This window comes from Gastrolobium bilobum, unplaced genomic scaffold (genome assembly GCF_033153095.1).
Source record: "Gastrolobium bilobum isolate Gb01-03AN ecotype WA unplaced genomic scaffold, APGP_CSIRO_Gbil_v1 utg2193, whole genome shotgun sequence".
Lineage (NCBI taxonomy): Eukaryota > Viridiplantae > Streptophyta > Magnoliopsida > Fabales > Fabaceae > Gastrolobium > Gastrolobium bilobum.
The window spans coordinates 178,909-193,452 of record NW_026897609.1 but is presented as its reverse complement, the minus strand read 5'-3'; the positions used below and the strand labels follow the sequence as shown (position 1 = coordinate 193,452).

General features: G+C 36.3%; 2 protein-coding genes and 1 pseudogene across 2 annotated transcripts; 2 read left to right on the top strand and 1 right to left on the bottom strand.

The window, feature by feature from the left end:
- The first annotated feature begins 2,385 nt into the window (after positions 1-2,385).
- On the top strand, positions 2,386-4,604 carry LOC133308535 (endochitinase PR4-like; annotated as a pseudogene).
- A 1,958-nt stretch (positions 4,605-6,562) lies between these two features.
- Positions 6,563-8,733, bottom strand: LOC133308541 (uncharacterized). Its single transcript, XM_061509172.1, has one exon. The coding sequence runs from the start codon at positions 8,607-8,609 to the stop codon at positions 8,112-8,114; it is 498 nt and encodes a 165-aa protein (XP_061365156.1). The 5' UTR covers positions 8,610-8,733; the 3' UTR covers positions 6,563-8,111.
- A 3,725-nt stretch (positions 8,734-12,458) lies between these two features.
- On the top strand, positions 12,459-14,337 carry LOC133308553 (protein FAR1-RELATED SEQUENCE 5-like). The gene is made up of 3 exons (XM_061509188.1): positions 12,459-13,833; positions 13,926-14,104; positions 14,205-14,337. Exons 1-3 carry the CDS (start codon positions 12,459-12,461, stop codon positions 14,271-14,273), a joined length of 1,623 nt encoding a protein of 540 aa, XP_061365172.1. The 3' UTR covers positions 14,274-14,337.
- Positions 14,338-14,544: the final 207 nt, after the last annotated feature.

Sequence of the window (14,544 nt, the reverse complement as noted above, 5' to 3'; positions counted from 1 at the left end):
GGGATCTTCTAAATGATCCCTTCTCTTCTTCATGATTTCCACTCGTCCAAGGTTGGCGGGCATGCTGGCATTCGACGCACAATCCTGAGACTAGGAGCCAAATTTACCTGGAAACACATAAAGAAGGATGTTCAGCACTTTATACAACAATGTGATATTTGTCAGAAAACCAAAGCTTTGAATCATTTTCCCTATGGTCTACTACAACCCCTACCGGTCCCCGAATCCATTTGGTCAGAGTTGACCATGGATTTCATTACCCATTTACCCAATTCCGGGGGATTTACAGACATTTTGGTTGTGGTGGATAGGCTCACAAAAGGTGCCCACTTTGCGGCCTTACCATCACGTTACTCAGCATCTAAAGTAGCCCAAGTTTTTTGGGATACTGTGGGCAAGCTACATGGGGCCCCTAAGTCCATCGTTTCAGACAGAGACCCCATCTTCACCAGCGAGTTTTGGAAAACTCTGTTTCGTCTCCATGGGACAGCTTTGCATTTTAGCTCTGCTTACCACCCCCAGTCAGACGGTCAAACCGAACGCATGAATAGGAGTTTGGAACAATACCTTCGCTGTTTCGTACATGACAATCCCAAAGCTTGGCATCGGTTTCTGAGTTGGGCGGAGTTTCACTATAACACCACCTTCAACAGATCTTCTGGAACCACACCTTTTCAGGCCACGTATGGTAGGATTCCTCCTTGCCTCCTGGATTATACGCTGGGAATCACGTCCATAGAAGCTGTAGACTCGGATCTTCACCAGCGCTCCAAGATCCTCGCATCATTGAAGATGAATTTAAAAAAAGCACAGGCTTTCATGAAAAATCAAGCTGATAAAAGACGTAAAGATCTTACCTTTACCGTCGGAGATCAAGTACTACTCCGCCTGCAACCGTACCGGCAGCTGTCCGTCCACCACCGGTCCTCGCAGAAGATGGGTCTTCGTTATTATGGGCCATTCGAAGTCCTAGAACGTATCGGCAGTGTTGCTTATCGACTTAAACTTCCGGAGGGCTTTCGCGTGCATCCGGTTTTCCATGTGTCACTCTTACGGCCTTTTGTGCCGTCAGGAAGTCATCAAGTTCACCAGTTTCCACCGGATCTCCACCGTACACCTCCGGTTCACGTTCCAGCTGCCTTTGTTGGCCATCGTTCGGTCTGGAAAAACGGAAAAGATACTCCTCAAGTATTGGTTCAATGGCGAGGCTTACCACAAGAGGAATCAACATGGGAGGATGAGTCCCTTTTGGCCGCCGGAGTAATAGAAAAGGTTTCCCCTTTGCCTCACAACAGTAACCTTACTCAACGTCGAAGGACTTCTTTGGGAACTGAAGGTGCAAATGAAACAGCACAAAGTCCCACTGTCTCTACTTCAATTCAGACTTTGGGCCACCAACCTGTCATTATTGCTGCCCCCTACAGCCAATCAAGAGGAGGCCACGCGGATTCTTATCCCTTCCCCATCCAATCCGTCTTTAATGCTGGATAGCTGTCCACCCACTTATCAACGGCTACCAGCCACCGACAACTCAGTTACACTAAGTAGGGAGCACACGAATTGGGCCAACCCAGCACAGGCCCAAGCAACATCGCAGACGATGTTTGTTTTGATGGGCGAGGGAGTGTTGCGACTCACTTGGATGGACTGAATGAGAACAGGCCCATTAGAGTCAGAAAGAAGCCCAATTACTTAGCAGACTATTTTCAATAGTCGGTCCACTTTATAGTGTTAACAGATGTTGTAATGAAAACCCAGAAAAATAGAAACAGGAATAATGTAAGTGATACGAGTATATAGCCAAAGAAGGGCTGGAATAGAAAATATGGAAAAGTTGGACAATCCTCTCTCTAATTTCTGTCTCTCTCTACTCTTATCTCATCAATCCTTCCTTCTCCTTCTTATGTTACAGATCTGAACCCTTACAAGATGTCTCCGACAATATAAAAAAATATTTTTCCTTAAATTAAACCCATCCGGTACATAAAAAAACCATACAAAAAATCCCAGCCTTAGAAAAGTTTTTCTAGTTGTTATTTAAGTTGACTCATTGTATTCAGATGACAAAATCACACATCATATATTATGGACACAACCGACAACATTTAATAGCACAACGACTGATACCCATCCATGGACCATATTGATATATATATTCGGATTGTATTACTTTTGAGTTTTGACAAATCAAAGTCCACCCACAAAGCAACGTGTACATTTTCTAGAATGGAATGAATTTTAAACATGAAATGTTCAAACTTAAATTTCAACCACAAAGCTGAATAGAAATTTCTTCACAGGCACAAACATTTTAGGTACGTAGTAGTTAGCATATAGCAATATAAATATACATCCCCTGTATCCTCAACCTTGCTCATCAAATAGCTAAATTTGACATCCTCAAGATGGGAAAAAACAGGTTATTAAGCTTTGTTGTAGCAGTATTCGGGGTGGCCATTGTTATGATGATGATGGTGAGTGCTCAAAACTGTGGGTGTGCAGCAGGGTTATGTTGCAGCCAGTACGGGTATTGTGGGAATGGTGATGCATACTGTGGTACAGGGTGCAAGCAGGGTCCTTGATATCAGACCCAAAGCCCACCCACCAATGATGTTAACGTTGCTGACATCGTCACACCACAATTTTTCAATGGTATAATTGATCAGGCTGGTGCTGGTTGTGTAGGGAAGGACTTTTACTCACGATCTGCTTTTCTAGATGCTCTCAACTCCTACAATCAGTTTGGTAGGATTGGTTCTGTTGATGACTCCAAGCGTGAGATTGCAGCTGCTTTTGCTCATTTCACACTTGAAACTTTACGTGAGTATTACCACTATTACCTTTCTTCATATATAAACTTGTTATGGGCGGTCCTCACAATCCACTTGTAATACACCGGCCGGCCCATTAAGAACACTGCCATAGTGAGCACATGATCTCACCATAGGAGATTCCTTTCACTCCTACCCAGTTCACCATCGTATAGGTACTATGGTGAGGTAGTAGTTCTTCACTGCAATTATGAGAAATTGGCTAACTATTTTGTCTCACTTCTTTCTTTCATCATTTATCTATATAAACTCATCTTCTCCTCTTGAAGAGATATATGATATTCTATATTTTCATAATGAATTTTAGAGACAGAATAGCCTATACATTTCCCTTTTCTCAGTTCTTTCTGAGACTGCACTTACGGTGACTCTGTAAGAGTTTTGGTCCATTCCACTGTCTCCTCAAGCATCCAAATATTGAGATACTTAACCTCTTTCTTTCATCTTTAGCGAATATTTTTCTAACTATATAAACCCATTTTCTCCTCTTGAAGAGGCATATGATATTCTATACTTTCATAACGAATTTTAGAGACCTAGTAACCTATACATTTCCCCTTTTTCAGCTCTTTCTGAGATTACATTTACAGTGACCCTCTAAGAGTTTTGGTCCATACCATTGTCTCCTCAAGCACCCCAGATATTGAGATACTTAATCTCTTTAAGGATACGGATCTAGCTCTTATTCCGTTACAGCTCCAAACTAAAGGGCAAAGCTAGGTCCACAAGACTTCCTGACTTGTGAAGATAAGGATGAGAGTTGATTGTATGTAAATTTATCTTTGCTAGTTGTTTCCAAACTTGAACGTGTGACCTTCAGGTCAGAAGAAGTAACCTGTTTCTTCATATATAAACTATTGATTAATTGTTAATTGGGATGATTGATGAACTTTAATTAACATGGCCACATACAAAATATTACAATTAAAATTTAGTTAGAGATTAGTTGAGTGTTGAGTCGGCCTTTAGTTATTAATTAGTTACTCTCTTGTTCTATGTAAGCTACATGGTTTGGCTTGTTGTAGGTACTTTTCCCAATTCAGTAAATTTCATGTTTCTTATTATTCTCTCTCTCTCTCTTTTTGTTGTTGTTGTTGTTGTTATGTGTCTGAACTCAATTAATCCTGAAATGGGAATGCAGATTTTTGCTACATTGAAGAGATAGATGGTGCATCAAAGGACTATTGTGACAAAAACAGCACACAGTACCCGTGTGCCCCTAACAAAGGCTACTATGGGCGTGGACCAATCCAATTATCATGGAACTTTAACTACGGACCAGCTGGACAGAGCAACGGTTTCGATGGATTGAACTCACCTGAGACAGTGGCCAACGATCCTGTGGTGTCCTTCAAGACAGCATTATGGTACTGGATGGAACACGTGCGTCCCGTCATCAGCCAAGGCTTTGGCGCAACCATCAGAGCCATTAATGGCCGACTCGAATGTGATGGTGCAAGCCCCACTACAGTTCAGAAGCGCGTTAATTACTACACTCAATACTGCACACAATTGAGTGTTGCTCCTGGTGATAATCTTACTTGCTGAGGACTGAGGTAGCTAGCCACGTTATACATGTAACACATTTGATGATTATGTAGTATGAATAAATGATATATGAACAAGGGAAATGTTATATTTACAAATTTTTTGTTTACAAACTATACTAAGTATGACCGGTCATACTTCGATTAAGAATGTATGATCAGTCATATACTTAGTGTAATTTGTAAAAAGATCTTTTCCCTATCAATAATTCATTATGTTGCTTTGAAGTTAGGCTTTGATATTACTACATCGTTGGATAAAATCAAAGAGAAAACATCGATAATTATAACATCAATGAATGACATCCGTATCAAATTCAAATCTGCTTCTAAGAGATCCATTCCCTTAGAAAAGGTAATCCTTGTAAAGTAGGATGTGAGGAATATGAGGCAAAAATGAAGACTCCTTTCAATTCAACGTTATTTTTTGTATACACACGCATATGAATTCGAGATTGAATTTGATCTCAACAACTTAGAAAAGAAAAAATGATAAAATAATTAACTATGGTATCTATGTGTGCGTGTGCTTTTTGTTCTTTGGGTGAGATGTTGAATAATTGAATGAAAGAACGGGTTAATGACCAGGGCCCTTGGGACTTGGTCCAGAAGCCAAACGCTGCAACCAAAACGACATGGTGTTCTTGGCTTTCTCATAAGATGATGTGTATGTTTGGAGGTGATTAGCACTCGCAAAATCCTCCGAATCCGATAAAACCCTGCTTGCCTCCACCCCTCTTTGACCTTGAATGATAAAAAATGCCACGCAGATAACAACTGCGACCAAATTGAAAAGGGTGCATGCCTTTTTGGAATTCATTGCTGGAAAGTCTTTACTTTAGCTGAAACAAAAGAAGGGTTGTGCTGTCCTGCCTGGCTACTACCTTACTAATGAAAGCTCTTGTGGTTGGGGGGTTGTGTAGGAAAGAAGGAAGTGATGACCATTTTTATAGTGTGGTAAGTGGCAAGGAATCAGTAAGGATGTTGGTTTGTGCTTTAGTCTTTTTTGGGGACCAGAAGAGAGTACGTGTTGACCAAGAACATAGGAAAGCTGGCATGCAAATGGAATCTGAAACATACCTAGTTTGGTTTTGCCGTCCAAACAGAGTACATGGTTTCCACAGTTTAAAATGTTGCTCTTACGAATGTCTCCTTGTTCAACTCATCACCGAGGCCAAATCCTGGAGGGTATTTTGATGATTTGATCAGTCATGCCGACATTGTAATGGTGTTACCGTGCTAAGTTTCATTGTGGGGCATCATTTTATTTTGTTCCAAGTTTGAAATATTGAATTGACTACCTTACTCGTGTTTGATATTTTGAATGGACTATGGCAGAGAAAAATGGAAATAGCAGTAGGTTATACCTAACTTATACTGGTAATTTTGGAAAGTTAAATGGCACGAAATATCGAGTACGAAATGTCAAGAATAGGTTCATAACCACTGGATGGCCATGGGGTAAAATGACAATTTAAAATGTCTTTGTTTTCTATTTCGGGGATTACCGACGAGATTGATTTTGAGCTTAGTTATCTAGCAGTTGCAGGCCATCTTATAATATGAACTCCTCGTCCGACAATATCTTTGGTATTATAGATATATCGAAACTTCAGTGCATTTTATGTGTCTTATTTTATATCAAATCACTCTCTTTCCTATTTTAAAATAAATTATTTATTATTGATTTGACAAAAATAAAACACGTGTCACAATATGAGTAAAAGATCCGTAACACCAAAACAATTTCCGTAGAACTGAACATAATAGGATGAGCGAGAAAATGGATAACCTTATATGCTGTTCAGGCATATTTTTGTCAAAAAAACTAAGCCTGACGATACGTGTATCACAATAACATCACACTGAAGATGTTAATATTATTCAAGTCGGATCGATTATTGACTTGGACAGATCCTGACTCCTGAGTCAATGTTTCAACCGGAAGGTTTTTCATCGAACCGATCAAACTAAATTTATAGAAATATACTATAAATATAAGGGAAATAATACTCTCATATTACATGAGATTACACCATTTTTCTACACAAATTCATTTTCCGTGTCAATTAATTTTTATTTTCTTTTTGAATATAAAATATGGGACCCACATTTAACTTCTTTCTACTTTTTTTCTCTCTTACAATCCTACAACATAAGAAAAGTTAAACCCATAAATATAATAAGAGTACTATAACAAAAAAGAAAATATTGGCTTAGTGGAAAAAAGCCAATGATGTTCCAACACTAGCTTCAAGGGTCCCATTCCTCATGGCTGCAATTCTAGCAATATTTTACATAAAGTTTCAAAAACTGATTCAAACTAAAAAATGGGTTCCGACTTGAATGCATTTCCATCCAAATTTTGGCCACTAGTCATACAATATATATGTCATTGGCCCTTAGCTGTACAATGTTAATACGTTACATAAATAACTAGAATCAATCACGAAATACGAAGAAATAAAAACAATTTCCGTGCTTCAAAATTCCTTTGCTTTTTGCCTCAATTGACCGAGTTCCATCTCAATCTCAGCATCTCCAAATGGGATTCCAGTGTTTGTGCTAGTAGTGCCTCTTCTTCCAGGAGGAAGCTCTGCTTTCAGCTCAAAGCAAACAGTCAAACAATGAAATTGGAAAAAAATATTTAGCATGACTTGTATCACATAATTCATCTGCCTCCACTTAACTTTTCATTGTCACATTGTACAACGAAGCATGATATAATTCATGCAAAATAGATAGGTCGACTCAGACTCTATAATGCCACCATTTGTTGGCACAATCTACACCAAAAAAGTAACAATAATTTAATAATTATATTGACATTATTTTAACAGTGTAGATTGAGCCAAGAACTTGCAGCATGCATACAGCTTCTTCCACTGTAGGATTTCACACGTTTGATAACTTCTGGTCGCAACACAGGGAAAGGAAAAAACTTGGCAAGGAAGTTACTTCCAAATTTTCATCCCATTCCTTAACTAGACATACAAACTATTTTCCATTTGACCCATACCTTTGAGCCCCAAGATAGTTTTTTTCTTTCTGCAAGATTATCATCATCTAACGTGTTCTCTAGCAATGCAAACAGCAAAAGTCAACAATTGGTCCATAAATTTCAAAAAAGGATTATATTATATAATAAAGGAATAAGTTTTACAACCTTTTCAACTCCAAACTAAACCAATTCTCATACACAATACATCCCACTGATGGATAACACAGCCCAAGATAGAGTGATTACAAAGGATCCATATACATATGTTGGGAGAAGGCTTGTTCTTGTGGTTTATATATTTGTCTGAGCCATACTCATTATTATTTTCCAAAGGAGAATAAATGATATGAAGTAGGTTTCGTTACATAATCACTGGGGCTCAGGCTTTATTTCTTCCCTAAATAACTTGTAAGGAAATATTTTCCACATTTTCCAAGAGCAAGTGAAACAGCCAAAGTGAAGCACAACACTATTGAATAAAAAAGAAGTCTCAAGAGGCAGAAGAAATGATTTATAGGTATAATCATCTTGTAAAGTAAAGTTCAAACTTTATTAATTATAACAAAATAGAATGCTAGCATTATAATTCTAAACTAAAAATTGTTCAATACTTCTAGAAGGATACACATTTTTTTTTTACATAAAGGCAGAAAAAAAGAGAGAGGAAAATATACATTAAAGCACATTTAAGATTGAAGTTAATATTCAAAAATACATAATAGAAAATAAAATTCATGCGGATAAACCTAGAAAAATAGAGAGGGCAACGCCAAGTGAGTAGGCTCCAACGAAGGTCCCAAGCAATTGCGGGGAAGGGCGAGTTAGGGCACCGATTCCGACGATCCCGGCGACACCAACAGGAACGCGCACCATAACCGCTTTTCCGGCGCCGGATAACACGGCTTCAGTGTATAGCTGAAGAGCCCATGCCTTGAAAACGACGGGTCCGAGGATCTGGTCGGGTGAAGTGACGCGGCGGAGGGCGGAGTCAACCTGCGACCGATCGGGTGGTGTGGGGACCCACTTCTGGATGAGTGGTTGAGGGGCGTTGGATTTGGAGATGAGATTGTGGATGTGATCGGAGGCAGTGTTGAGTTGGTAGGGAAACACTCCTTCGAAGGCGTGCTGCGTTAGAGAGAGACAGTGAGAGAAGGCCGAGTCGCATGCTGAGTCGAATTGGGTCGAGTTCGATAGACAATTCTTCACTCGCTTTGACGCCGATGACCCCATGATTCTCTCCTTAATCTCAATCCAATTTCGAGGTGAGCGCACTTATTATGCATATCTCCGTTTCTTTGTAAAGAAATTTTACTCACATTTAACATGGTTCAAGCAGTGTTGTTCACTTGTTTGTGTATACAGTACTCCCGGAGTAGATATAATGGATAAATGGGAGTGTGCATATCAACTTTTATTATTTCGTAGAAAGAAAAAAAAAAAAAAATATATATATATATATATATATATATACACAGAGGGATATGTTATTCTACTTACTATTTTTACTGTCCACCTTTGCCTACCACCCTCTAGCACCATTAGATCATAATATCAAGAAGAGAGAGAAAAATAAATATTAGTTAAAATTCTGATCTAATGATGTTTTAGAGTCGTAAGCAAAGGTAGACAGAAAAATAGTATGTAGAATAACCTCTCATATATATATATATATATATATATATATATATGGAATAGGTTATTTTACCTACTCTTATTTTGCCTACCCTTTTAATACCGTTCGATTACAATCTCATTCAACGGTCAATACTTATGATATAAAAACATCTTTTTTTTCTCATTCTTTCTCCTCATTTTACCCTTTCTCTCTCCTCACCTTTCTCTCTTCCTTTGCGACCAGCATAAACATAGATTTTTGCCCAGCATATGATGATGTCTCTACCTCACTTTTCCAAGTATCCTTAGCGCATGTTTGGTACATAGTATAGGTTAAGGCGTGATAGTATAAGACCTGATAGTATAAGGTCTGATTGTATAAGACCTGATTGAATTTTAATACTATCCAGCGTTTGACACGGTATTGTATAAAATAATATATTGTATAAGATAATATCATCTGGTATTTGGTAATGCACTATATAATACTATATATGATAAAAATAAATATTTTTAATAAAAATATCTTTTAATAAAGAATTTATATAATTCTTCAAAAAATGTCATATGATATTAATTTTTATTGATCAGTGTGTCCAAAATATAACCGATTAGAGTTACTACCAATGTTATTATCAATCAATTTCACCGTAAGATCGATTTTATTGATCCAATGATTATATTTATTTCTCTTTTCGTATGATTATGATTTTCCATTTTAATACTTTATATGTATTTCCACCTTTGTATGATTATGATTTTTTATATTTAATACTTTCACTTTAAACATGGGGATCATAATCATACAAAGATGGAAATAAATATAACCGTTAGATCCATATAATCGATCTAACGGTGAAATTGATTGGTAGTAATATTGGTAATAATCCTAGTTGGTTGTTATAATTCTTACCCCTATATTTTATTATATGTATTTTCAAAAATATATAATACAAAATTTCGTGTCGTACAGTCATATCTACTGATCAGTACTCCTGTTGTACTGAAATTGTTCTCGTGTCTAGGAACTCTTCTCTCTCGGTGAAAAGTTACTCTGGTCCAGATGCAGGTGCACCTTTTCAAAAAGTAGAAAAAAATTAGGACATGGAAGTAAATAAATAAAATGACATGGATAAAAATGTCATAAGAAATTTTTATTTTGGGAAAATGAAACACTCAATAAAGGTGCAACCGGACCACTTTAAAAATTCTCCCTCTCTCGAATTCGAGACATTATATATATATATATATATATATATATATATATATATATATATATAGGAAAATCATTTTCTCATGTGATAGGAGATAGCTTTCTGTGAGACATCGAAATCTGTGTAATCCTTTTTGTTTTTTTGTTTTTTTTAACAAGTGGTGGGCCCCATCACTTGTTGTGTCTATGGCATGAGAGATGCAACCTCATGTGGCATGAGAAAAGAGAAACCCATATATATGTGGTAAAATCATTTCTGCAGCTGTTTTACCTACAGCAACGACAAGTGTATGGTTATGATTCTCCACATTTAATGCTTTCATCCTTTGTATGGTTATGATTCTCCTCATTTAATGCTTTCAAGTATATATATATATATATATATATATATATATATATATATATATATATATATATATAGCAAGTATTTGATTGCTGCAACTACAGTAGCTGCAGAAATGTAAACCCCTATATATATATATATATATATATATATATATATATATAGGATAAAGGATTTCTCCAGTTACTCGAGATAAAGTTATCTCCGGTGAGCCCAAAACGACGTCGTTTTGGGACAAAAATCAAAGTATTTTTGTAATTCTAATATATTGCAGGGTTATATTAGTCTTTATCATTATAATTTTTTTAATCTTATAACCCAGAACGACGTCATTTTGAGCTCACTGGAGATAACTTTATCTCCAGTGACTGAAGAAATACGTTTCCCATATATATTGTGTTTATGTTATGCAAGTAATGAGATAAAAGTAAAATTCTTTTATAACTCCAAAATAAAAATTCTTTTATAATTCCAAAATACATGATTTTGAGATTTGAAAAAATATATGGTAAAATGAATCTTGTCACAATGCCCTTTTCTAGGTGTTTGATCGTATTGTGCTTTTTTTCGTAATAATATATCTGAATGCCACGGAATGAAAAAAAAATTCAAACTGTCACAGCATTATAGTCGCTGAGCTACTTAATTACTATAGACAAGACACTTGTCACTCCCCCGTGGCTGAAAAAGCCTTGCAGGCCTAGTTGGTTTGGTTGCCCACGTGTTAATGGAATGGCCAAAGTAGCAAATTTTCCAGCTACGCACACCAAAGTAGTTTTTTCATAATAATATATCTGAATGCCACGGAATGAAAAAAAAATTCAAACTGTCACAGCATTATAGTCGTTGAGCTACTTAATTACTATGGACAAGGCACTTGTCACTCCCCCGTGGCTGAAAAAGCCTTGCAGACCTGGTTGGGGATAAATCTTAAGTAGTACAGTAGTACCCACTGCTCAGTACTACTTTCATACATTTCATGACATTTGGAAACAATAACTCACGTCAGCTTTCTACGTGTCATTAAAATTTTTAATTTTTTTTTCGTTTTAATTTTTTACCCATTACTCCCTGACTCCCGCCATTTTTCCCACTTCTTTCATTTGCCTCTATCCCGTCTCTTCCATTTCTGTCTTCTTCCTCTTTTACTTCTCTCTCATACTGTTGATTTTATTTTAAGAGATTGCAGTGACAAAATAAAAACGAGGAAGACTGAATAGAAGTTCAGGTAAAGACTTAAGTTGTCATGTTAATAGAATCTTCCAAACATAACTTTGAATTTATTTGTTTGTTTTTGTCTTTATGGTTGTCGCTGCCAACTTTAACAGGGGTTGGAAACTATATAAGCAATCTAAAGAACTAGAAAGAAAAAAATGCAGCCAACTGACTCAAGCACGATTCGTCAAGGTATTTCCATATAATCACAAACTGCTACATGATTGACTCTTTCTAAATGAATATTCAGTATTTTTTTCCCCGTTCTTTAAATTGCAAGTGTTATTTGTGCTGCATTCTTTTAGGAAATTGCGACATGGATATGCTTTATTCTGAATCATTGTCATCTAGTGAAGTGAACGTTTCAGAAAGTGAATATGATGATGAACAAATAGAAATGCCAATAGTTGTGAGCATAGAAGAAAATGGATGCGAGCCAAAAATTGGAATGATGCATATGCTAAATTCATTGGTTTTATAAGTTCTATAATGTATATGCTAAATTCATTGGTTTTACTGTGAGAAAATCGCAGTATCGAAGACTAGCAGATGGAACCATAAGCCAAAGATCATTTGTTTGTGGAAGAGAAGGACATAGAAGGTTGAAAGACCCTTGCATTCAATCTCCAAAAAAATCTCAATTTCATATGTGAAGAAAGTAAATAGAAGAGAAACAAGAACGGGTTGTCCGGCTATGATATGCTTTAAGATTGAGAAGGATAATTGGATTGTTTATAAATTCATTCCAGATCATAATCATGATCTTGTGAAATCAAGCGCGAGAGCTATGTTAAGATCCCAAAGACATGTTGATGAAGCGCATGCTAATATGATTGAAAATATGGATAATGCTGGTATAAAACCATGTGGTATGTATTCATATTTTGTTGAAGTTGCTGGAGGAGCCCAAAATGTTGGATTTTTAAAACATGATTGTGATAATTTTTTACAAAGCAAAAGAAGCAACACTCTTGAAGCAGGAGATGCACAAAGTGTTATTAACCACTTTAAAAAAATACAAGCGAATGATTCGTCCTTCTTCTACACAATGCAAGTTGATTGTGAAAATCGTATGACCAATTTTTTTTGGATAGATGGAATATCAAGGACAGATTATAGTCACTTTGGAGATGTAGTCATTTTTGACACAACTTACAGAACAAACAAGTATAATATGGCTTGTGCGCCTTTCATTGGGGTGAATCATCACAAACAAAGCGTTCTGTTTGGTTGTGCTTTCTTGTTAGATGAGACAACAGAGTCATTCATTTGGCTATTTGAATCTTTTTTGGAAGCAATGGGTGGATTGCAACCTAAGACAATTTTTACTGATCAGTGTCAAGCAATGGCAAATGCTATTAAAAGAGTGTTTCCCGAATCTCAACATCGACTTTGCTTGTGGCATATTAGCCAAAATGCTGCTAAGCATCTTTCATATTATTTGAGGCAACCTAACTTTAAGGTTCTATTTAATAGGTGCCTTTATAATTGTGAGTATGAGCAAGAGTTTGAAGAAGTATGGACCCGTTTACTCACAAAAGTTGATATTTCAAAATGTTCATGGTTGAAAATTTTTTATGAGTTACGACAAGATTGGTGCCCGGGATTTAGCAAGAATTATTTTTCAGCTGGCATCTTATCAACACAAAGAAGTGAGAGTATGAATAATATTTTTCGTACTGTAACTTGTAAGACAATGTCTCTTACTCAATTTGTTCTTCGTTATGAGAAAGTTTTGGAGCGTAGACGTTGGTCAGAGTTGCAAAAAGACTTTGAGTGCAATCAATATGCACCTCCTCAGGTAAACAAACTTGCAGGTATGGCTGAACAAGCTGCACGGGTATATACTCATGTTGTTTTTGAAGAATTCTATGAAGAACTATTTGATTCTTTATCTGTGGCAATTGAAAAAACCAATGAGCATAGTAAATTAAATTCAAAAAGGGTATTAGATCCCCAACGTGTTCGAGCAAGGGGAGTTACAAATGCTAGACTAAAAAGTCAACTAGAGAAGAAAAGATGTAAAAAATATATATCACAAGCTCGAAGCAAATCTCATGCTGATAAAGGTAAAATGAATAATATAATTAGGATCATACTTTTTTTAATTTTATAGAATTATATGATTATTTTTAATCTTATTTTATTTTTTGTGATTTAGGCAAAGCTACAAGTACCAGTGCCAAAGATTTTAGTACATCTTCAACACCTCCACCAGCTTTTGGTTTTCCGTATGTCTCTCAAGTGGCAAATGATCCATATATCTCTCAAGTGACAAATGATAATACTCTTCCAACAACATTTTGTTTTCCATATATCTATCAAGTACCATATACACAGGTATAATTACATTGTAATTTTTCTAACTATCATCTTACTTTAAATTAGAATTTTCACTTTCTTTTAATGTGTCAACTGTCAAACAACAATTTTTTGGAAGTACTATGAGGCCAGACAAGCCATGATTGTAGAAGATGAATTTCATGATTTCATTTGGCAGATTGCATAAGACTTTCTGTTGCTAGACTTTCTTCAAGTCAGGTGGACTTTTTGTTGTTGGTGTTCTCCTGTGCCTCAATTGCCCAAATGAATATGCTTTTTTTTGTATTTATCTAGCTTCTCATATTATTTTGTTATTAACTCATTGGTATGCCATTTTGGTAGTTGTAAGTATTGTGTACAATGTACAGACTAATTTTTTGGATACTTGAAGTCAAATATTATGGGAAAGTATTATATTTTTTACCCCATTGAAGAATTCTGATGATAATTCCTAATTT

Coding starts and splice junctions, on each gene's coding strand:
- LOC133308541 (XM_061509172.1), bottom strand. CDS start 8,609: ATGGGGTCATCGGCGTCAAAGCGAGTGAAGAATTGTCTATCGAACTCG.
- LOC133308553 (XM_061509188.1), top strand. CDS start 12,459: ATGATATGCTTTAAGATTGAGAAGGATAATTGGATTGTTTATAAATTC. Junction 13,834..13,925: donor CAAATCTCATGCTGATAAAG/GTAAAATGAATA, acceptor TTTGTGATTTAG/GCAAAGCTACAAGTACCAGT. Junction 14,105..14,204: donor ATCAAGTACCATATACACAG/GTATAATTACAT, acceptor ATTTTTTGGAAG/TACTATGAGGCCAGACAAGC.